This window comes from Callospermophilus lateralis, chromosome 1 (genome assembly GCF_048772815.1).
Source record: "Callospermophilus lateralis isolate mCalLat2 chromosome 1, mCalLat2.hap1, whole genome shotgun sequence".
Lineage (NCBI taxonomy): Eukaryota > Metazoa > Chordata > Mammalia > Rodentia > Sciuridae > Callospermophilus > Callospermophilus lateralis.
Genome location: NC_135305.1, coordinates 211,799,603 through 211,824,461, shown reverse-complemented (window position 1 = coordinate 211,824,461; position 24,859 = coordinate 211,799,603). Strand labels below are relative to the sequence as shown.

The 24,859-nt window shown below is 45.0% G+C and overlaps 1 protein-coding gene and 1 long non-coding RNA gene across 5 annotated transcripts in view; one reads left to right on the top strand and one right to left on the bottom strand.

Moving 5' to 3' along the window:
• Nucleotides 1-13,101, top strand: part of LOC143392899 (uncharacterized) — a 21,921-nt gene extending 8,820 nt beyond the window's left edge. The window contains exons 2-4 of one of the 2 annotated variants that reach the window (XR_013090428.2): nucleotides 8,739-9,435; nucleotides 10,635-12,011; nucleotides 12,096-13,101. This is a non-coding gene — a long non-coding RNA (uncharacterized LOC143392899). Of the gene's footprint in view, nucleotides 1-8,738; nucleotides 12,012-12,095 lie in introns of both variants that reach the window. The other variant, XR_013090426.2, reaches the window with a different exon arrangement.
• Nucleotides 6,834-24,859, bottom strand: Akap8 (A-kinase anchoring protein 8). Of its 3 annotated transcripts, none has more exons than XM_076847197.2 (14): nucleotides 24,761-24,859; nucleotides 22,103-22,141; nucleotides 19,635-19,667; nucleotides 18,811-19,090; nucleotides 17,731-18,247; nucleotides 17,107-17,236; nucleotides 16,844-16,890; nucleotides 15,670-15,703; nucleotides 13,727-13,814; nucleotides 11,837-11,978; nucleotides 11,462-11,555; nucleotides 10,831-10,961; nucleotides 9,017-9,112; nucleotides 6,834-7,569 (listed from the first exon to the last, which is right to left on the bottom strand). In XM_076847197.2, exons 1-14 carry the CDS (start codon nucleotides 24,777-24,779, stop codon nucleotides 7,129-7,131), a joined length of 2,091 nt encoding a protein of 696 aa, XP_076703312.2. In that variant the 5' UTR covers nucleotides 24,780-24,859; the 3' UTR covers nucleotides 6,834-7,128. The 3 variants fall into 3 exon arrangements, with proteins under 3 accessions (XP_076703312.2, XP_076703333.2, XP_076703321.2); XM_076847218.2 differs by lacking the exon at nucleotides 24,761-24,859 and adding an exon at nucleotides 23,005-23,127; XM_076847206.2 differs by lacking the exon at nucleotides 19,635-19,667.

The following is a 24,859-nucleotide window of genomic DNA, read 5'->3' as shown; positions in this document are numbered from 1 at the left end:
ATTTTTTTAAGGGATCGGGTGTTGAACCCCCAGGGGTGCTTAACCACTAAGCCACATCCCCAGTCCCTTTTTTTTTTTTGTATTTTATTTAAATACAGGGCCTCACTGAGTTGTTCAGGGCTCTCTAAACTGCTAAGGCTGGCTTTGAATTCTCAATCTTCCTGCCTCAGCCTCCCAAGCCACTAGTATTACAGGCGTGTGCCACCATCCTGGTAAGAATCTCCAGGTGCACTCTACCACTGCCCTTTTTGTTTTCTGAGACAAAATCTCCCTAAGTTGCTCAGTGTTGAGAGCCACAGCCGAAGGGGCCCCAGCAAACTTCTAGCTGCCAACTGATTGGCACTCTGTGGTGATGCTCATTGGGCTGTTTCCCTGCCCTTTCAGACTATGGAGCTGCTCACTGGGGGACTTTTTTTGGCTCCGCCCATGCAACCCAGCCAATCAGCCTCAAGAGCAGGAGGAGTGGGGGGCTTGAAAGGCTTTGGGAAGCCGCTGGTGGCAGTTGGGCTCTGAGGGAATTCCTGAAGAGCTTGTGTGGTATGGTGTGTGTGTTCTAAAAATAAAGTTCATTTCTGCTTGATAAGTGGCTAGCGAATTGTTCCCAGCCAGACTGCGGCAACTCAAACTGGCCTTGAACTTGGCATCCTCCTGACTCAGTCTTCCGCCTCAGCCTCCCAAGTCAGTAGGATTACAGGCATGTGCCACCATGCCTGTCTCATGAGGGTTATCTTTGAAGAGGACACTATTTAGCACTTCTTTCAGAGATGATTTCTTGGCAACAAATAAGGAAAGTTTTCCATGCATTCTGAACTCCGTATCTCATCCCTCCTTAGTTGTTCCTAAATCCTTGCAGGCATCTGAAAAGCTAAAATCCATAGGTATTTCCCATAGAGTAGGTTCAGGATTAGACTTGAGTGGGTAGCTATTGGTAGGTTACTGAGCAAAGACATGCATACACAATGATACTTGCATCCACAATGTGTAGGCCCTGCAGGCACTAAAACACCCAACTTATTGACCTGTGATTCATAAATTTGGTACCCATAGAGATATTATATATTTTATTTATTTGGTGCTGAGGATCATACCTAAGGTTTCATTCATGCTAATCATGCATTCTATCATTGAGCTATACCTGCAGCACTTCAGGTTCTTTATTCAAAGCATTCAGTTAAAATTTTACTATTTGCAGGAAAAAAATGGTCTTCCACATAAATTTAATAGAATTCAGTCAAGAGAAAGATTACTCCTCTGATTTATGATCATCATGTGTGCTGCCTCCTTTTACTACACTCTCTGCCATCACTCCCAGATGATGGTCTATCTCATCTGGGGCCACAAGGAATGGTGCCTGCTGTCTGTTTATTGAGAACTCTGAAACTGTGAGCCCCCAACTAAACTTTTCCTCCTTTACTGCTGTTCTGGTCCAGTCCTCTCATCACAGTGGTGAAAAGGGCACTCACAATGTGAGGTTGCATTGAACCTCAGAGAAGACTTTGGATTTGAACTTTGAGCAAACTTGGAATTGTTGAGACTATGGATGATATTGCCAGTTATCAGTGACGAGTCCTGGAGTCCTGCTTCCCCACATGTTGAAGTTTGAACATTAGAAAAGCATGGCGAGATCATCATGTGAGCTCCTTCCCTGCACTACACTCTTCTGCCATGATGTCCTGCCTCAGTGTGAGCCCCAAGGAATGGAGCCTGCTGTCTTATAAACTGAGACCTATGAAACTGTGAGCCCCCAAATAAACTTTCCCCCTCTACCAAAAAAAAAAAAAAAAAAAAAAGATTACTGAGGTGGCAAATATACTTTAAAAAGAAATGCTGCTGGTTGCAATAGTGCATTCCTGTAATCCCAGTGACTGGGGCGGGGAGGGGGGGTGAGCAGGAGGATTGCAAGTGTGAGGCCAGCCTAAGCAACTTAGGGAGGCCCTAAGCAACTTAGCATTACCCTGTCTCAAAATAAAAAGAAATAAAAATGGGAATTAAGCTCAGTGATAGAGCAACCCTGGGTTCAATTCTCAGTACCCATCCCCCAACACAAAGGAAAAAAGAAAAATAAATGTTACCTTCTGGGGACAGTAGCATTGGCCTGTATTGCCAGCTACTCAGAGGAGCCTGAGGCAAGAGGAACACCTGAGCCCAGGAGTTTGAGACAAGCCTGAGCAACACAGAGGTGCTCTGTCTCAAAAGAAAAAAATAAAAAGAAGGTAAGTTATATAATGATGCCAACATTATAATGAAAGTTCTAGCTACAGCAACAGATAAGAAAAGATAAAAAAGATATCCATATTCCTATCTGCATTCACAGGTGACAGAACCTCACAGATAAGAAATCCTAAAGAATTCAACATACTCTATTAGAGCCAGTAAACAAATTCAGCAAAGTTGTAGGATACAAGATAAACACAAAAAAAATCAGTTGTATTTCTATACACTCACAATGAACAATTCAAAAATGAAATTAAGAAAACAATTAAATTTTATAGTAGCATCAAAAGAATAAAATTTAAAAATTATAAAAGTTATTCACTGAAAACTAAAAAAACACTATTAAAAGGCCTAAATAAGGGCTGGGGTTGTGGCTCAGCAGTAAAGTGTTTGACTAGTACATGCGAGGCCTTGGGTTCGATCCTAGCACCACATAAAAGTAAATAAAATAAAGGTAGTGTATCCAACTACGACTAAAATTTAAATATTAAAAAAAGGGCCTAACTAAGTGGAGAAATATCTGTGTTCATGAATCGGAAGACTGTAAAGATGGCAGTACTTTCCAAATTGACCCGTAGGCTCCTTTGTAGAAATTGACAAGCTGACCCTAAAATTCATATGGAAACTCAACGAACACAGAATAACTAAAGTGATCTTGAAAAAAGAGAAAGTTGAAGTATTAACACTTCCCCATTTCAAATCTTACCTCAAAGCTACAGTGTTGTATTGGCATAAGGATAGGTATATAGAATGATGGAATACAACGGAGAGTCCTGAAATAAACCCATGCTGCTATGGTCAGCTGACTTGATAAGGGTGCCAAAAACATTCATTAGGAGATTAGTCTCTCCAACAAATGACTTTGGAGCAGGACTTGGTGCTGGATGCCTGTAATCCCAGCTACTCTGGAGGCTGAGGCAGCAGGATTGTAAATTCAAGGCCAGCATGGACAGTATGGTGAGTCTGTCCTAAAAAGTGGCTAGGAACGCAGCTCAGTGGTAAAGTGCCCCTGGGTTCAACCCCTAGTACCTACCACATGCCTGTAATCCCAGCTACTTGGGAGACTTGAGGCGGATGATCACAAATTAGAAGTCAGTTTGGGCAATTTAGGGAAAGCTTGTCTCTAAGTAAAAAGAGTTGGAATCTAACTCAGTGGTGGAGCACCTGAGTTCAATTCCCAGTACAACTCACCCCCTAAAAACAAAACCAAACAAAAAAATAGATTATAGATCTAAATGAGAGTTATAAAACTCTTAGAAGAGGTAAATCTGATTACCTTTTATTTGCCATTGGTTTTAGATATGACATAAAAAACACAAGTAACAAATGAAACAATGTGGACAAGTTGTCTTTGCTTGCTCAAAATTAGTTTTTTGTCTGGGCATAGTGGTGCACACCTGTAATCCCAGCAGCTCGGGAGACCGAGACAGAAGGATCATGAGTTCAAAGCTGGCCTCAGCAATGGTGAGGCTAAGGAACTCAGTGAGACCCTGTCTCTAAATAAAGCACAAAATAGGGATGGGATGTGGCTCAGTGGTTGAATTCAATCCCCAGTACCAGGGGAAAAATTTTGTTTTTTGCAATACTGAGGATTAAAACTTTTTGTGCCTTGCTTGGGGTAGTGGCAAATGCCTGTAATCCCAGCAATTTGAGAGCCTGAGTCAGGGGGACTGCAAATTCAAGGCCATCTTGGGCACATTCGGGAGAAACTATCTTTAAAAACGAGGGTGTGGGGGTGCTGGGGTTGTATAGCTCAATGAGAGAACACACCTGGGTTTAATCCCCAGTACCCAAAAAAAAAAAAAAAAAAAAAAGAAGAAGAAGAAAAAAAACAACTAAAACCTTTTTGAGCCTCAAAGGGCACTATCAAAGGAGGAAACAATCCACGGGATGGGATGATATTTGCAAATAATGTCTCATAAGTTTTATATAAATGCTTTCTGTAACTTAAAAAGGTAATCCAATTTAAAAATGGAAGCTGGGTATAGTGGTATATACCTGTGGTTCCAGCTACTAATCAAGCTGAGGTGGGAGGATTGTTTGAGCCCACAAGTATGAACTCAGTGTAGGCAACATATGCCAGACCAATTTCAAAAAGAAAGGGGAGAAATGGGTGAAAAACTTGAGTAGATTACAAAGATACACAAATGGTCAACAAGCACAGAAAGATATGTCCATTATCATGTCATTAGGCAAATGCCAGTCGAAAGCACAAGGAGGGCTAGGTGTGGTGGCACACACTTGTGATCCCAGAAATTTGGGAGGCTGAGGCAAGAAGGTTGCAAAGTTCAAGGTCAGCCTCAGCAATTTAGAGATTATCTCAAAATAAATAAAAAAGGCTGGAGAAGCAGCTCAGTGGTAGAGGGCCCCTGGGTTCAATCCCCAGTACCAAAACCAAACCTCAGTGAGGTGCTGGGGATAAGGGCAGTAGTAGAAGCTTGCTTAGTGTCTGGAGCAAAAAAACACAGTGAGGCCAATCCTTCCACCATGATAGCTAGAAACGTTTTTAAAAAGGAAAATAAGTTCTGTCAAGGATGTGGAGAGTTGGGTATGATGGCACACATGCTTAATCCCAGCTACTCTGGAAGCTGAGACAAGAGAATCTCAAATGCAACGCCATTCTCAGCAATTTAGTGAGACCCAGCCTCAAAATTTAAAAAAAAAAAAAAAAACAACTGGGGATGTAGCTCAGTGTTGAAACACCTCTAGGTTCAATCCCCAGTACACAAAGGAAAAAAAAAAAAAAAAAGGCAGAAGTAATTCTTATCAATCTGATGAAAAGATTAAAAATAAGGCACATACATACAATGGAATGTTTTTCAGCCATAAGTGAATTTTTGATAAATGGTATTGACATAGAGGAGCTTTAAAAAGCATTATGGTGTATGAAAACAAAAGCAGATTAGTGGTAGTCAGAGGCTGTGGGTGACAAAATGGGTAGTTAACAGGTTTGAGGGTTTCCTTTTAGGATGAGGAAAATGCCTTGGAACTAGATAAAAGCAATGGTTGTACAATATTGTGAATGTGCCAAATGCCACCAGATTGTTCGTTTAAAAAATGGTCATAAGGGGCTGGGGTTGTGGCTCAGTGGTAGAGCGCTTGCCTGGCATGTGTAGAGCACTGCATATAAGTGATAAAGGTCCATTGACAACTTAAATATATATATATGATAATGAACCAGGCATGGTGGTACACACCTGTAACCCCAGCTACTAGGGCACTGCCACCCCCCCCCCGCAAAAAAAAAAAAAAAAAAAAGCTTCTGAGGTCAAGCTCAATCTGCAGTTAGGCCACATCTATGTAGCAGTAAGGAATGATGTGCAGAAATGACTCATGAGGCACCTTTTTATTGACTATTGAGCTATTCATTTCTGCATTTGGTTAATATTTTCTCATTAATGTTCATCTTGTCTCTCCAATAAAGCTCCTTGAGTTTAAAATTGTCATCATGAATTAGTACCAGGCATACATACAGTAGATAGCTCACCAAAGATTTAACTGCCTTATTTAAAACAATTCCCAACTGGCTAGTGTTTCTCAAGATGTGAGATGTATCCAGTTAATAAGGAAACAGACCCATTAGTATAATTTCAAAAGGGAAAGACTGTCCACTTTTTCTGATTACATGAAACTATAATTTGTGTATACTATCTTCAGCACAGCTAGCCTCTATTTCTTACAAATTCACAAACCTCCAAAGCATTTTTTGTTACTGGGGAATAGACCTTGGAGGGGGCTTTACCACTGGATTACATTTTCAGTCGTTTTGAGGCAGGGTCTAAGTTGCTAAGGCTGGCCTGGAAGTCTCCTGCCTCAGCCTCTCAAATCACTGGGATTATAGGCGTGCACCATGCGTAGAACTCTATTACCTAAATGAAATGTTTATAGCTTTGTTTGTGGGATTAAACCCAAGGCCTTGCACGTGCTAGGGAAGGATGATATACCAAGGACTGTAGTCCTACTGCTGCTGGCTTCTTTTTTCTTTTTTTTCCATATTGTGAAGTGAACCCAAGGGCGCTTTATCAGAGCTACATTCCCAGCCCTTTTTATGTTTTGAGAATCTTGCCAAGTTGCTAAGACTGGTCTCAAACTTGCAATCCCCCTGCTTCAGCCTCCTGGGTCCCAGGTATTACAGGCGGGCCACTGCACCTGGCCTGGCTTCAACTTTTTTCCCTTTCTTTTGGTACTGACAATTGAACCCACTAAATCATTGAACCACATCCCCAGACTTTTTAATTTATTTTTGAGACTAAGTGGCTAAGGTTGGTCTTGAACTTGAAATCCTCCTGTACCAGAGAATACAGGTGTGTGTTACAACACCCAGCTGGCTTTCTCATTCTTGAGTGTCAACTGAGTGTTTCCAGTAGCGCCTGTCTGCGAGATTCATCAAATCTTTGATAAGAGTTCACTGATGTGACAAGAACATCACATGCTAACAAGATGCTGCCACATCTTGTGAGGATCATACCATACACTGCACTACAAAAGCAGAATCAAAAGCTGAAGCTGGAGAAAATGCTTGGAAAAAAAAAATCCATTACAAAGCAATATATGTGACTAACATTGGTCTGCTCCCAACCAAAGAAGGAGGGGGAAAGAAGAGGCATTCAGTCAGTAGCTATATTTAACAAGTATCAAGATCTAATTGCCTAAATTTTATTGTTCCAACTGCTATGTAAAGAGAAGTGTCAGCTGCTTTGGGAATGTACTTTTGCCTTCAATCAAGGTGGGAAGCCACGCAACTGTGTAAGACAAGCCCATGGGTTACATAGTTCAGAAGGAAATGGTTGAGTCTCTTCATCAAAATTAGCTTACAGCATATTCCAGTAACACACACCCTAGTACTGCTTATAAATCAAAGAAGAAAGAACAATGCATTATATAACACATCCCTTGAAACAGGGAAAAAGAGGATTATTCTGTATGAATATTATCTTTGGCCTCTGCATCACTTTGTCCCACTTCAGATTCCACAGCAGCCGGGGCAGGAACAGCCACTGTTAGGGCATTTTCTGCCTCTGCTGCCAGCACTGTGGCCTCACTTTCTGCCTCAGCTTCGGTATTGCCCTTCTCAGATGATGTTCCACAGGAAGTCTGCTCTTCCAGTAGCTGTTCAGTGTGGAGATCGCTGCTGGCCTCTGTTGCATCCACTGGGACTTGCCCTTCAGCCAGCATTTCATCACTCTCTCCAGCTGGCACTCCTTCCCCATCAACAGCTCTCACGGCTGCTGTAATCACCTCTGCTAAGACTTCTGCAGCCACCTCCTCAGGTGTCTCTTCCTTATCTTCACCTCCTAAATTGTCATCTCCTTCTATTTCAGGATCAACGGTTTCATTAGTGAAAGGGTCCTCACCCTATACAAAAGGAAACACAGATCAGTTGGAGAAATGAGTTTGAAGTAGGCCAGGTTTCTGGGAGCTCATGTTTTCAGGCCTGGAAGAGTCCACCAGAGAATCTCTTAAATTCCCAACAGCTTCAAAAAAAGACTTCTCAGAAAATCTTCACCAGAACTATTTTGCAATCTTCTCTTTGTTTTTAAATATGTATTTAGTTGTAGATGAACACACAGTATATTTATTTTTATTATTTTTTAAAAATATCTTTTGTTTATTCATTTTTATGTGGTGCTGAGGATCAAACCCAGTGCTTCACACAGGCGAGGCAAGCACTTGACCATTGAGCTACAACCCCAGTCCCCCCACTTTTTTTTTTTTTTGTGGTACTGGGGATTGAACCCAGGGCCTCACACATATATGCTAATAGGCCCAGCCCCTATTTCGCATTTTTTTATTCACACATATAACCAGGAGGCATAGTTTGGATGTAGGATTTCTTAAATGACTTAATAAATAGTTACAGGAAGACTATTTTTAAATTTTAGTTTAATTTAAGCTCATGGCCTTTACATGAAGATTGTTCTCACTTTACAGATAAGGAAATGAAACTTCAAGATCATTAACTTGCTGAGCACAATGGTACACTCTTATAATCCAGTGGCTTTAAAGGCCGAGGCAGGAAGATGGCAAGTTCAAAGCTAGCCTCAGCAACTTAGCAAGGCCCTATCTCAAAAAGATAAAAAGAGCTGGGGATGTTGCTCAGTGGTTAAGTGCCCCTGGGTTCAATCCCCAGAACCAAAAAAAATAAAATAAAAAATTTAAAACAAAAAAGCAAACTGTAACTTGCCTGAGATCACACAGCCATAAACCATTAGAGTGATGGTTCTAACCCAAGTCTAACACCCTCAGAAGCCACACTTCTCACTAGCCCACGTCAATATTGTCCCTACCCCGAAAAAGGTAATCTAAAAAGCATCCCTACAAAATTAAGAAGCATGTTTTAAAATATGGTGCTTAAGCTGGGGGTGTAGTTTTCAGTGGCAGACTGTATGCTTAGTATGTACAAGACCCTGCATTCAATTCCCAACATGAAAAACAAATAAGTGAAATCTCTCTCTCTCTCCTCAACAATTACTATCTACCTTTAATTTTTTTTTTTTTTTTTTTTTTTTTTTTTTTTGAAACAGGTCTCACTATGTTGCTCAGGCTGGGCTGATGCATTCCAGTATCAAAAAGACTCAAAATTGGAGTCTTTTGACGTATACTACCAGAGAAATGAAAAAGCTGTGCTCCATTTGTGTACAATGAACCAAATGCATTCTGCTGTCATGTATAACTAATTAGAACAAATACATATATATAAATGGAGTCTTTTGACTACATAAATACTACACTCTGGATATAATTCCATACTCATCCTCCATTTCAAAGACTTCTCCTGCCCTTTGGATTCCAAAATACAAACCTTGAGGTATTTTTCCAGCATCTTCACTATGTGTCTGTTGTTCAAAACACTCTTAGCCACGTGGAGACTTGTTTTCTTGAACTGTTCAGCAGCCAACTGCAAAAGGAACCAAACATGGGATTTCTAAAATGCAGAGGAGTAAGAGAACAAACTAGCCAGATTATTCCAAGCAGCCCTCAGAGGCAACTAATACCATTTTTTGTTGACACAAATATCAAAATGCCAGGCTACAAAAATGAGAGAAAGTAGGCATCTGCGAGTCTTTGGAATAAAGACAGTGAAACCAAGTAGAACAGTTTAATAATCTGAAGACAAAAACAGAGACATGCCATTGCTATCAACATGCCATGTAAAGAAGCAAGAAAATTTACAATTACAAACTATATGGATTAAGTAAGAGAAATGGATAAGCCTTCACAGTAAGTTTAACAGCAGCAATAAGAATGTGTCAATGTGTTTTAGAGCTTACACACTGACATACTAATTCCTTGCTTGTAGAGTGCTTTTTTGCTCATTTTTAATAGTACTGTGGCATGGGTAAGCATCTATTGAAACCACCATTTACCAGTTGGGTAACTATAGATAAAGATGTTGTTAGTGGGGTGTGGTGGAGAATGCCTGTAATCGAAGCTACTTGGGAGGGTGAAGCAGGAGGGTCCCAGTTCCAGGCCAGCCTGGGCAATTTGCCAAGACTTGCCTCAAAAACTAAAGGGCTAGGGTGTAGCTCAGTGATAAAGCACTCTGGGTTCAAACCTTGATATAGAAAAAGAAACATGTTTTAAAATATGGTGCTTAAGCTGGGGGTATAGTTCTCAATGGCAGACTGTGTGCTTAGTATGTATAAGACCCTACCATTCAGTTCCCAACATGAAAAACAAATAAGTGAAATCTTTCTACCTCTCCTCAACAATTACCATCTACCTTTAATTTTTATTTTTTTTGAAATAGGTCTCAACCAACAACAATGCCACATTAAACCAGAGGTCCACAACACTACAGCCTATGGACCAAACTAGCCACACCCACTCTATCACCCCTCACCAGACACAGATACATGGCCTTGCAGGGGCTGAGCTTTAGGAACCCTTCAGATCACAAAATTCAAAGATGCTAAGGCCCATATATAAAATGGTACAGGCATCTGCACAAAACCTATGCACTGCACGTATATCCTCCCTACACTTTAAATACTATGTACATAGTTGTTATACTGATCAGCAACTACTTCAGTCTATGGGTGTGAAACTCATGGGTAAGGAGGATTGAATATACTTAGAAACTGACAACAACAACAATAATAAACTGTGCTGACTCTTAAGTTAAACATTTAGCCTCAGGACCCATTAGCTCACAAGGAAACAACTTGCCCTGAAACCTAGGTTCCCCATACCCCTGGGCTCTTAATGGCCCTGAGCCTCAGCTTACAGATGTCCATAGCTGTTCAGCTACTAGGGAATGTACATGGTGGTTAAGAGAACATTCTGAAATCAGGACAATTTCAGCTATTGTATTTGATAAATTCTAAGCAACTTATTTTCTCACTTTTCTGTGTGTAGTAGGGGGGTGGGGAACCAAGATACAAGTCTCAATATGTTACATGGATTACTTTATATGCTAGGTGAGCACTCTACTGCTGAGCCACAACCCCAGCCCAGAGTTACTTTTTAACAGAAATTGGGGTGAGTCTTACAGCCAATGAAATGACGGACAATAGAAATACAACAAGAGACCCTATCGGTGTGAACACTTTCGGTATGAGACAGAAGGTCTGAGCCCCACTCTCCAGGCACCTATGCCCACATCAGAAGACTCACCCTGCGGTTGTGGTTGTGGTCCACTGAATGCAGATGCCGTTGGAGGAGCTGGTGCTGCGCGGGAATCAGCATGTCACAGGCCAGGCAATGCGCAGCCTCGATCTTCTTGAAGAAGTGTTCCTGGCCAATCCCTGTCATGCAACCCAAGCAAGTGATGCTTTCTCACTGTTCCCCAACAAGTCCCACATTTTCTCCCTGCAATGGTCTCTAATGATTCAGTTAGGACAAAATGAGAAAGGCATTGCCTTCTTTCCCACAGCAATGTGGGGTCACAGCAGCTGGCCTCTACACTCAAGAATTCTACATGTCAACTTTGCTGATCATTCCAGTCTTCTCTCTTCATAACAAAGGGGGGGGGACCCCCATCATGTTGTTTAACATCACTCTGATAAGCTGCCTGTGGAACTGTGATCTCCATTAGGCCAGACTTTTTTCCATTGTAAGTGTTCTTCCCCTGGGGCCTGACTTCACATTCTCAGCAGCTCTCTGCTAAGGATAGAACACTGGGCCTCTAGCATGCTAAGCACTCTATAATAAGCTACACACCTAGCCCCATTTGTACTATTATAAGGGTCACTTCCCATGCCTTACGTTCATTTAAAATAACCTGCTCTCTGGCATCATAACTCACCTTTGAAAGGATCTGGTTTTGGTTTTGTGCTTTCCTTGTCTATCAGTTCCTGACGCCTCTTCTCAATCTTCTTATTCCTGTTTACAATGTATTCCTAGAGGGGTGGGATATGGCACCAAATGAAATGAGAGGATGATATTTCTCACCTGCACAGAGGGTGGGAGGATCCTATCTGAGAGCTCTGTGCAGAAACTATGGTAGCTGGAGCTCTCAACTGCACCTTGAACTCAGTGATTTGTACAACTACTTTAATCTGGGAAAAGAAATTGATCATATTTAGGCTTCTCATTTCCCTACCGCTTCCCTTCTCTGCAAGGGGTCTGACACCTGTGGAATAGTTGGGAAATGCTGCAGTGGAGGCCAAGTGTCCTTTACCTGGAGGAACTCTACTGTCTTGTCAGGCAGCTTGGTACTTATAAATCGCAGTGTCTCTTTGTGGAACTTGCTTTGCAAATGCTTCTGGATTTCTTCATCTTCAAAGCTACGAAACTTGCATACTGAACAGGCAAATTGAATCCTGAAGAAGGAACATGAAAAGAACAGTGGTGAGGTAAGACCATCAGATCATCTCTGGGTAGAGCTGAAATGGTAAAGGAAACACAATTTTTTAACCAAGCCTTCTCACTTTTTGCAGGGAGGTGGAGCAGCAGTTACCCAAACTTACCCCCACCATCTGAAGAACAGGATACAGCCGTGCAGCTACTTCAGGAAAATGATTCACACAATAACTCTTTAACATATCAGTCTCTCTTTAGCCCAAATTCTCTAAGAGAACACCCTGAGATGGTGACTTTTTAGAATTGTGGACTTTCCAAACTCTAGTTGACTGCTCTGGGAACTTGGTATTTAACTCCACAGCTTCTCAGATGGGTTTGTCTTTAGCCACCAAGATGACATGTGACAATCTTATTTTATGTGAGAAAAAAATTCTAGTTGCTGTGGCACTGCACACCTGTAATCCTAGTGACTCGAGAGGCTAAGACAAGAGGATCCAAGTTCCAAGCCAGGTTGGTGGTAGAGCACCCCTACGTTCAATCAGTAGTACTGAGGGGAAAAAAAATTTCTGAAGACTTTACATAATTCAAAGTTCACGTAACACAAAATAATTTCTTCCTTGAGACTTAACATTCTGGATTCTATAAATAAAAGCTTAAGCTCCTGTCGTGTGCTTCCAAAGCTTCACCAAATGCAATCAGGTTGTATGGCAAGGGAGAGCAGCTTGGAGCACCCCTGTACACCCCCAACCGAGAGGGTTAAGGGTGAAGGCAGGTGGCATTCGGGATTCCTCATCTGCCAACTCAAACTTCTCCCTACCTGGTTTTGATCTCTGACTACATCATAAGGCACTCTGGCTTTTACAGACAACTCCAAACAGAGGAGCAAAGAGGACTATTTCATGAGTTCCATGAAAAGAACTAGAAGAAAGCTACCAAAGAAAGGCAGGGAATCCACATTTTCCTACTATATTTTTACCTCCCCTGTAACAATCTAAGATGACTGAGATCCTTGGCTACCAGTGTAGTCTGTCTAAAGATTTATTTCAGTTTCCATGTTACATGAAAATAGACCTAACCTAACAATGTGTTGAAGAAAATTTCATGAGTTTCTGTACCACTTACGAAGAAATGACCCTGTGACTTCCCAGTCTCTATTGTTTTTTTTGCCAAGCATTTCTTTGCATGGAAAAATCTGTCCTGTTTGAGCGTTAAGATAAAAAGAGAACCTATACAGAGAAGCTGCAAAATCGGGACGGTAGGATGATGTATACATATATTCTTGCTATATCTTATTCCAGAGGTGATCTGTATTTGGACAAGGCACCAAGTCACCTTTTTGCCAGCTCTGCTAAATGAAGGTCACTTTCTGGAATGCCAAATGCCACGCTAGGAGAGAGGACACCCCTCAGGCCTGCTGGAGCACAAGGGAGACCCCTGCTGGGCATGTATGGGCCACACAGTCTTGCCAGCAAGGTATAATTCCAGATGTGAGACTGAGAAAGAAATCCTCCACAGAGGTTGATTCACAGCAGAAATGCAACTACACCTGTCTTTTCTACATGTTCTCAATTGTTTCCCATGTTCTGTCTACACTGACTTAGGCTTAAGATTTCCTGACACTTGGCATTCAGATCAAACCAGACTTTCCTAAATTATGGAGCCAGAACAGGTAAGCTTAGTAAAGCCTAGACAGTGCCCAGGTCTGGCCACAATAAACAAGGGGTCTGTGCCTAAATCCTTGGCTCTGTTCATCCTCTTGGCTTCTCACCTGTCAGCTGCTCGGTCCCGCATCCTGTCTCTCCTCCTTTGCTTTTCTCGTCTCTTCTTCACTTCCTCGTCCTCCTCATCTTTCTCTCCTGAAACAAAGAAGTCCCTTCGAGATGCTCTGAGGAGTCTGCAGAGGAACTGAGCTCCAAGGCCTTGTTGGGGGCTGCAGTTTGGCCAGCACACCCTATGCCCATGCCCGGCCTCTGCCTCCACAATGTGGCAGAGTCAGGACACCCTGAGGTGTGGCCATCAAAGGCTCTCCTGATGGACAAGGGTCTTTGATGAGAACCCAGAGGAGTCAGTCACCTCACTCCTCACATGGCCTAACAAGGCAAGGATGGCAAGTCCATCCCACTCACATGTAGCCCGTCTGCTCTGACCTGCCCCAGTTTGCTAGTCCAATCTGGTGCCCTATCATTAGGTCTTCTCACATTGTCACTTAAAGAGAAAGTAATTCTCCCAGGTACCAACACAGCAGCTGGAAGGCCTGGGAAATAAAACAAGCCACTCTACTGCCCTCCGGATGACCATCCTGACAGCCTCTTCTGAACTAGGGCCTCAGCAGGTCTGATAGTCCTTGCTGGCCCAACCTCCATCTTCCGTTCACAGACACCACCAACCTAGGGCTTTCCCAAGGCTGTGTGGGAAGCAATCCTAGAAACAAAAATGGGAAGAGACCAATTGGTCCTCCCATCTGCCCCCTGGGGCCAGCGTAGGAGCTCATTGGAGAGCTTTGTGGCCAGCGTCCCAGTGTGAGACCAGGCAAGTCCTGAGGCTCAGGGCCAGGGCTGAATGCTGGAAAAGGTTGGATAAGCATCTGAACTGTGACCCCTACCCCTGATGCCAGTCCCGATACTGTCCCACGAAGATGGCGACCGGCGTGCGCTGCTCAGAAGCCTCTCAAAAGGGCGTGTGGGACTTTTGGCAAGAGGTCACTGCCTGAAACTATGACTGCTGTTTAATAGCAAAGTCATCCCAGGTAGGTAGCAGGACCTGCGCGCAATAAACACGTCACCTTTGCTTTAGCATTTACCCGGCTGCATAGCTGCTGAACACTTGGTGTGGTCCTGCACTAAGGACACAACTGCTTCAATATGTAAGGTGGGGGCACCTCAGAGAGTCAGCTAAGCTTGAGAACCTAAGAGGAGAAGCCAAGGGCCTTCACCGTTTACCACAATTGGGCCAGCTTATGATCCTTGGGGTAACCAGTTATGGCCAGAAAGCAAGAGAAACAAGTAGTTTTGGGGAGACTCAGGCAGACTGTGGCTCAGGTTTCTTCATGTCCCTCCAAAGGGTAGAATCTTGTTCTTTGCTCATTGCTTACTTTAGGCTCCTAGGTCTCCTGTACTGGACCAACGAGACCGCTGAGCAATGGCTGACTCTAGAGACCTCGGCCTGTTATATCTGACAGGCTGCCCTCTACTACCTTACTCCCAGCCCTGACAGGTATCTGCTGTCACATACCAGCAGGCACTACAGGTGCCAGTATCCCCAGCAGGGAGACTGAGGGCACAGCTCTGGGTTGGCAACTGACAGACTGGATTTATAAAGTCCACGACAGTTCAGGAACCTGCACTGGCTGGAGGGAGACAGAGAAGATGGGCCAGAATGGAGGCCTCTTCCCTTAGGCTTCTGAGACTATCCCTTCCTACCACCACAAATGTCACAGACACTGAGTTGGGCTCCCCCACTCTGCAGCCTGCACCAAGGAAGGCAAATGGATCCTTTTTCAGCAAATAATGCCCCAGACATTTTGGAACAAAGCCTCAGAGTGATTACCACAACTTATACCCACCCAGCAGCCACAGCCCCGCCTTTACCCCGAGTCATGGGCCCCTCTATGCAGGCCTGTGGCAAGCTCATAAGCCCACCCTGACTGGGTGATGGGAGGTAAATGTGGGATAGACACAGGACACTTTACAAGGGACACTGGGTAATGCCTACCTCTCTGCCTCCCGGAGTCGCAGAATTCGTCCTCCTGAAAAAGGGCATATGCAAAGTTGGGCAGTGAGGTAGTACTTCCAGAATTCTCCACAAAAAGTCCAGCCCATGTCAACACCTGATAGATGGTGTTACCCTAGACCTAGGATGCTGTGCCACCAGGAAATGAGCCACTGTGCATCAGGACAAGCCTCAAGACTTTGGAGAGGAGCTTGAAAGTCTTGCTGCTATACCTGGTTACCTTCAGAGATTCGGTGATAATGACTTTTCTGTCTTTAAGTCACTAACCCTTTTTCAGTTCTTTCTAAAGCTACAAAACTTGCCCCTTAGCAAATACACATCTGCAGTTTTGCACTCCAGAATACCAGGAACCCATCTATTAACTGTAGGTTAAGCTATGATTTTGGGCTGGGGATGTGGCTCAGCAGTAGAGTGCTTGCCTAGCATGTGCGAGACGCTGGGTTTGATCCTCAGCACCACATAAAAGTAAATAAATGAGATAAAGGTATTGTGTCTGACAACAACTTAAAAAAATAAAAAAAATATATAAAGAAGCTATTATCTGTAGGAAGCTAATTCCAGCATTCGGAATTGAAAATAGGCTTCAAAATTTCCAAGCATTTGTTTGTATTTACTCAATATTCTAACAAATCAGGAGTAAATAAAACACAATCCCTCTAACTGTATACCTGAACAGAGCTGATGCCTTAGGCAGTGAGCCTAAGATTAAAGTAGCAGTCAGAAGATTTGCAGAGCTTCCCTGACTCAAGACTTATGCTATGGGTTTCCAGCTGAATAAGAAGCAAGTAAGAGTCAAAAGCTACAGTCACTGTATCCTGAGAACCCCCACCCTATCTGACCATCAAAAAGAACCTGGAAGAAGGCTTCTGATACAGGAAACCTTCTCTAGGATCTACCCCTCAGCATTTACTATGCACATGGCTGGGTCTAACACTACATAGGGCCAGGGCAATGGGCTAGAAGCTCTTTTAGAAAGAGAATCATTCTTGTCTGAAAAATCTTAGAAACTCAGCTACAAGCTGGGGTTCCAAATCCACTCAGAGGTAGGGGAGTGGAGTCTAGCAGGGTAGCTATTCCCACCTCTTGAAGGAGAAGTGCAATAAAAGAAAAAAATCCCACTGAGACAAAGGGGGCTAGCCCCTAAAGGTGGACTTACACCCCTGAATTCTTCATCTCCTGACCGGAAGTCGCCAGCTCCATCATCTGCCAGATACAAGGGAAAAGGAAAAGTCAGTCCCTAGGTGAGTGGTGCTATTCCCTGTTTTCACTCTCCTATGCTTACTAACCAGACCAACAAGTCCATCCTGACACAGTAAGAGCTGAGGGAACTTGGGGTTAACACACCACCCTTGGTTTCCCTCGTGTCTACTGGGCAACTGACTCATCTTGTCCACCCAGCCCACTGGCCCCAGGGCATACCGTTTTCAGAAAAATCTCCTTCGCTGTCAGCCCGAGCCAGTTTGGCTTCTGGTTCCTCGTACATGGGAAACTGCTTTCGCTTCCTGCCCATGCTGTCTGGTCCGAAGCGCTCAAACCCTCTCCTCCTGGGCTACAGATATAAGCACACCCCATGTACCACTTCCCTGGGCCATTAAAATATCCCACAAAAATGAAGAACAGAGTTCTTAAGATCCAAGAACAAAAGCAGAAAACAGTCTTTTTGAAAAGCAGAGAAAAGACAACATAGTTGAAATTCAAAGAAAACATCGTGCTCAGTGAAAGAAGTCGGACACAAAAGGCCACATGTGTGATTCCACTGACATGAAATGTCCAGAAGAGGCAAATCCAGAGACAGGAAACAGATGAATGGTTGTCAGGGCCTGGGGGAGGGAATAGGGAATGACTGCTAACTGGCAACAGTTTCATTTAGAGTTGATAGAAATATTGTAAAACAAAATTGTGTTGATAGTTGTACAAATCTATAAACTTGCTAAAAGTGAAATTGTACACTTAAAAATGAGTGGACCTTGAAGTACATAAATTTAACCTCTGTAGAGCTAATAAGAAGAAAAGCCAAGAGACCTGATGGAACTTCGTGCTTACCCGATCCCGAATCCGAGTCTGTGACCGACCACATCCATAAGGCATAGTGTTGTCATAACTGCCTGCTCCCTGCATGCCCTGCATGCCCATCATGCCATAGTCAGGGGCCATGGACTGAGAGAAGAGGGAAGGAGGTGGCCTGCTGGGGGAGGGGCCTCCCAGACCTCTTCCCCCCACGTAGTTCAGCTCATTCCAGGAAACAGAAAGGGGCTCCGAGGAAGCTGAGGGTGGCATAAAGTGGTCATTGCGCATGAAGGTGCTGGAATTGCTCCGGTCCTGGAAGCGGCCCTGGCCCTGGCCCTGGCCTTGGCTCTGGCCACGGCCCCTCATGAAGCTATCAAGGGAGCCCCGCTCACGGACTGGGTCCCGGCAGTCGCTGTACTGCCCACCAAAGCTGCCATTGCGGTCGGTCCCCAGGTCAAAGTCATAGTCGTAGCTATAGCTGGGGCGGTAGGGATTATGTTCGGGCAAGCAAGGCCTGGAGTCATAGGACTCATATGGCTGAAAGCGGAAGGAGCTGTGAAGGAAGCACAAGCCATTAGGGGCAGCTAAGGGCTCTGCCCAGCTATCTAGAGTGTCCCTTTCTACCCTCAATCAGCATAACCTCAACACCTCCAGCAAAAACGACCCCTTACATTCAGACCAACCAACCAAACCACTCTGTACCCCTCCTGAATGCTATGAAGGCAAAACACCATCGACTACATTTTTTGGCAGTGCTGGGATGGAACCCAGGGCCTCACACATACTAAGAGAGAGCTCTACCACTGAGTTGTACCCACAGCCCCTCCCCACCAACACCCTCCATTGTTGAATGAAGGGCATGGAGCCCTTGGCCACAGGAGTAGCGTGATGCATAAGTAAGTCATCTGAGGCAGCTTAGTCAAGAACCATGCCTCAAGCCTCCATTCAAAATAAATATGAAATACTATTGCAATGCTTTGCCCTTGCCCCCTGCCCGGCTGCAATCACCAAATGGCCCAAGTCATGAGAAAGGCAAGAAGAGTGGGTATCCATTCCCATCTGCATAAAGCTAGGCAGCCAAGAGTCTCCCAGTAAAGGGCTCAGGTTGATATTCACCTCTCTCGGTCTTGCATGCCCTCCCCACCGCTGCTGTTCCCGCCCCTGCCTCCTTCCTTGGACATCATGTCCAAACGCTGGTTGATCTTGGCAATGAGAGAATCTGAATTGTCGGTGCATGGGTCTGGGCCATAGGATGCCATGTGCATGGCAGGGCCCCCCGCTGCCAAGCCGCCATCATTAGCCTTGGTGGCCTCCCATGAGGCTGGGCCATAGCTGTAGGTTGCTCCTGCAGTGACACTGGTGTTCTGGGCACCATAGTAATTGTAGTTGTCATAACCTATCACAGGAAAAAGGAAACAAGTCAGATCTCAGCAGCTATGAGGCTTGTCTATGGCAGACATGTGTGCAAGAGCACCCGTGGTCCACCCACAAAGGAGAGGGTTATGGGACCAAGTGCTGCTGGCATCACTCCACACTGTGTGTCTAACCTGCCAAAATGCAGCAGGAAGAGGCCAGAGCAAAGAGCAGCCTCAGCTGAGTGGTGGGTTTTCTGGGTCAAAGCCTAGAACCTGCTCTCCCTCTCAAGTCAGAGGTGGCTGAGGGCCTGGGAGTGGCAGTTTGGGCAGTTGACAGACCCAGTCTGCTCTCAATCACAGCCTCTTAAGGCTGGCTTTGTCCCTTGGGTCTCCACAGCACCTCATGCTCAGCATAGCAGTTCTGGCCAGCTGGATCCTTAGGAATAGAGCCAGGAAAACAACACTAAAACTCAATGATGGCCTGTCATGCCCAACCTTCAGGAAAGCTGTGAAGGCAGCCAGGATGGAAGGCAGGGGTGCCTGCTCATAGGCTTACTTGCCTATATAAAACTCATAAGAGCTTACCTTGCCAGCTGGCCACACCACTTCCATATGTACCTTAAGAGAAAAAAAAAAAAAAAAAAAAAGCACGCAGAGCTTTACTGGTAGAACAATGGTGTCTGAAATCCTTCTGGAGGGACAATTTTCACTTCATTCCAGAAGAGCCAAGGCTGCAGTAGCCACAGAAGTGCTCCTGAGGCACCCTTGATGACCCTTAGGCTTGCTCATTTGCTACAGAGAGCAGACTAAGCAATATCAAGTGATCTCTCCTAAGCAAACCCAACTTCCCTCATGAGGACTAGGGAGGGAAAGGAGGCTGCATAAACTCCAGGAAACTGGTCCACTGTAGAATATCAGCTGAGAAGCTAGCCTGGACCTCAGAGACAGCCCTTAAAAAAGGTCAGTCTCAAACTGGGCACAATAATGCATGTACACCTATAATCTCAGCTACTTAAGAGGCTGAGGAAGGAGGAGCACAAGTTCAAAGCCAGCCTGGGCAACTTCATGAGATCCTGTCTCAAAATTAAAACAAAAATGGGTGGGGGCTATAGCTTAGTGGCAGAATGCCCCAGGGTTCAAACACCAGTATGTGAGGGGTGTCAAATTTCACCAGTGCTAAAGCCCAGGGACTGCCAACCACACAAATAGGGTATCAGTGGAAAATCATGTCCTTAACACAAATGAGTAAGGGGTCATTTGTGCCACAAGGGACCTGGGAGGCCTCTTCCTGGGACACAGGGTAATCCACAGAAAAGAAACCCACTTCCACTGGCGGTAGGGATAGGGTCCAAGCCCAGAAAACAAAGAAAGCCCTGACTCCCTGGAATAGGGGCTGGAAGAAAACAGAAGACTCTTACCACCTGACAGCATATTTTGGTCCTTCAAAATAAGATAAAAATAATGATCTAGACTCTAGAGAAAGGGTCAGCAAAAGGCCCTGGGCCACATGTAGCCTGCCTGCACATTGCCTTTTTTTAAAAGACAAAAAATATTACTAGAGATCAGAATCCAGGACTGCAAGCATGCTAAGCAAGCACTCAATCCACTACTAAGCTACATCCTTGACTTTTTGTTTTATTTTTGGTACCAGAAATTGAACTCAGGGGCATTTGACCACTAAGCCACATCCCCAGCCCTATTTTGTATTTTATTCAGAGACGGGGTCTGAGTTGCTCAGTGCCTCAGCGTTGCTGAGGGAGGCTTTGAACTTGGGATCCTCGTGCCTTAGCCTCCCAAGCCGCTGAGATTACAGACCTCGCCTGGCTCAGACCTCTTTTCATTGAGACAGGGTCTTGCTAGCTTGCCAAAGTAAGACTGGCCCTAAACTTAAGATTCCCCTACCTAAGCACCCAAGTAGTTCAGATTACAGGTGAATGCTAGTGTACACCCAACCTACTGCCTGTTTTTATACAGCCCTCAAGCTAAGAAACAGTTTTACTTTTCTAAATGGTCAGAGAAAAACAACTCAAAAGAACATTTCTTACATGAAAACTGACATGAAATGAATTACTTATAAAATACAATGAATCTTAATGCAGAATAAACTAGTTACTAATGTATCGATATTGGTTTATTAGTAGGCACAGATGTAACATACAAATGTTAGATCTCTTTTTGGGGTGAGGGTGCTAGGGATTAAACTCATGGGTTCCTATATGCTAAGCATATGCTCTACTACTGAGAAGAATAGCCCCTACCTTTTTTTTGTGTGTGTGGTACTGGGAATCAAATCTAGAACCTAGTGCACGTTAGGCAACTACTCTACCACTATATTCTCAGCCCTATTTGAGACTGAGTTCATAAATTGCCCAGGCTGGCCTTGAATTTAGGATTCTCCTGCCCAGCCTCCCAAGCAGCTAGAATCACAGTTCTATATACTCATGCATGTTTCCTTTCATATCTTAGTAGAAAAAAACATGCCTTGGTAGAGACAGATATAAAGAACTCTATGTATTATCCACTTAATTCTATAAATTTAAAGCTATAATGAAAAATAAAGTATATCAATCTATACAGAAAAAAAAAAAAAAACTCTGATGATACTCTCAGCTGTCTATTTACCTACAACAAATAAATATATTTTAGCCAGGTGCAATGGAACATGCCTGCAATACCAGCAACTCCAGAGCCTGAGACAGGACTCTGTCTCAAAAAATAAAGGGCTAGGGATGCAGCCCAGTGTTCAATCCCCAGTACCAAAAAAAGGAAAGAAATTTTTTGCTAAAATTAAGAATATTTCACAACACAAGAATTCTGATATTCAAATCTCAATATCTATAAGTACACACTGACCTACCTGTGGCTGTTTTTGCACTACAGAGATCACATGCAAAACCAAAGATATTTATTATTTGAACCTTTAGAGAAAATGCTTGCCAGCCCCAGGGTCACCACCCCTCTTGACCTGAGCAAGCATCATATTCAGCTCTGCCACACTGGGGCCTCAGGTGAAGGAAGTTCATAATGTAACACATTATGCAGGATCAGCTTACCCTGGGTGTTTGCCGGTCCAGCACTCCATGCCCCATAGCCTGCGAAAAGAAGACCCTGTGTATTATGCTCTTATTTATCATACTAGGAAATGTGGGTTTTAAGGTTCTCTGAGGAGTCTAAAGTGACATCCTCCCAGGAATTCAGTGCCAGCCTTAGAAGAAGGCAGCATAGCCATAGCAGCACCATCCCTCTATGTCATCTTCCCACCCAACAGGCTGATGCTTCATCACACTCGGGTCAGGTTAAGGCCAAAACCGAAAAAAGAAACAGGACTGGAAGACAGCTTGGGCAGTCACCCTCAACCCTCATCACAACTGAAGCTATCACAGGACAAGCTGTGCATTGGGACACAGTCCCCCATGCTGGTTGACCCACCCACCGTGCAGCTGGGAAACCAGCTCAGCCCATCTAGACTACCCCATATATGAGAGAAACTTGGGACTCTGGAGATATAAACTGTGCCCCTTGGGATTTCCTTCTGATTTTAAACCTTCTAAAGCTCCCCAGGCCTTAAAGTCCCAGAACCTCAGCCTGGCCCTAAGGCATCAAACTGGGCCCCACTGTCCCTGAAGGTAAGAGTGTGGAAATAGCTTCTCTTCATCTGTGTTCCTGGAGCAGGGCACAGGAGGTTGATTGCCCATGCCAGTCAAATGACTTCACTTTGATGAAGCAAGAATGTAGCTTCCCTTACTAGAACAAATGCTTACCATGTACCTACACATGACAAGCACTGCCCCTGAATGCCATTCAGAATCTAACAGCAGAGGTTAGAGAACCTGATTCTTTGTTCTACTATGCTTTGTTTGCTCTCTGTTCACCTCTGCAAGCTATACCTTCCCCTCACTACCCCATCCTGCTAAACTAAGCAGCCATCCCCATCTGTTCTGCAATAAACACTAACCTTGGGGCACTCGCTGCTTCCCTGTGAGGTACTGGTGTATCAACCCAATATTAAAACACTTCCTGAGACAGAAGAAATCAGGGATGTTGCAGTATCTTAATTGGTTCTTTTTTTTTTTAATAGATGAGCACAATACCTTTATTTTATTTTTACGTGGTGATGAGGATCGAATCCAGTGCCTCACATGTGTTAGGTAAGCGCTCTGCCAACTGAGCTATATCCCCAGCCCTCTTAATTGGTTCTTAAAGGTTTAAGGCAGGCAGGAAGTGGGGGTGGGAGGCTCTCTAAACTAAAGGGCCTTAAAACAGGATTATAATAATATCTGGGGGAGCTGGGTGTGGAGCCTGATGCTGCTCGAGGTGAAGGCAGGAGCATCAAGAATCAAGAGTTCTAACCCAGTCTCAGCAATTGCTAGGCGCTAAGCAACTCATTGAGAACCTGTCTCTAAATAAAATACAAAATAGGGTTGGGGATGTGGCTCAGTGGTTGAGTGCCCCCTGAGTTCAATCCCTGGTACCAGGAAAAAAAAAAAAAAAAATATCTGGCTGGTAGGAAGGCAAATACTAGAAGATTTAGCCAGACATCGAAATGCCAGGACAGACAGGCTGAGCCTCTCCTAAGATCCTGCAGAAACTCAGCACACGTGCACCGCCCTCAGGACCTTTCTTTCAGCAATTCCTGCTGCCGGGATCCACCTACTTTGCCCCTCTCAAGACCCTCATCCTTTCCTCAGACCACTAAGTTTTCTGCTCTAGGTCGGGCCCCACCAGGCATGTTCCAAATGTGCCCTATAGGCAAACTTGGCTCTCAGCACAGAGCAGAAGGCCTCCCAGGAGGCTCATTCCAGAGACAGCAAACAAGGAACTCCAGAAGACCGGCTCTGAGGTAGGCAGATACTTCAGGCCAATGGAGATGGAGGGTTGTTCTCTCCTACACAACCCATCGGGCCCTCTAGGCCCATAAGAGGATGCCTGAAGGAGAATGGCCAATCTGTCGCATAGCCCAAAGCACATCAGGTTTCCACCTTTGCACTCAAGATACTCAACATCTTGATCAAGATACTCAAGATATCGAATTACGCTGTTTTTAGCTCCCACGGCCAACCAACACCAGATGGGCCCGCACTCGGCCCCGCCGCGCAGCACCGCGGGGCTGGCGGCGATAGGTCTGACCCCGCACAGCCCGGATGGCTTCCGGGACGGGTTCCCAAGCCTAGTACTTCCAAAGAGGCCCCGTCGAGCCTCCATGGAACGACCCTGGTGCGGCAGCTCGGAGATAGGAGACCGCCCCCCAACCCGCCGCACTCGACCCTTGGCCGCAGACCCTAGGCCCGGGCCTCGACCCCACGACCGGACGCTGAAGCTCCGCCCCCTGGCGCCGCCATTTTGTGGCGTCTTCGGAAGAGAAAGGCGGGACTTCGAACTTCGAGGTCGCTAATGCCTGCCCGGGCTTCGCCGCATCTTGGGGTAAAAGCCGCCCGGACGACCCGAGGCGCCCCCAGAAGCCAGCCGCAGCGTCGGCCCGTCGAGCCCCGACCTCCCCCTAGGGCCCTGACGACCAATCCGCACGCAGCGGCCCAGGAGCGACTGCGCCAAGGACCAATGAACGGTGCGCGCGCGTCCCGGCAGCCTCTCCGCAGGGCCGGGCCTGCGGCAACCGAGCTCCCACTAAAAGCCCGATAATGCGAACCCGCAGGACGGGGGCTTCATTAGCCGGACAGTGCCTTCTCGCCACGCGCCAAGCAGTTTATACTAACCTCCGTAGCCCTGCTCCATATCTTCGACGCGACTCGCCAGCAGACCCTTTTTCTACCCTTCCACAAGACGCATGCGTTCAACGCACCTCTCGCCGTCGG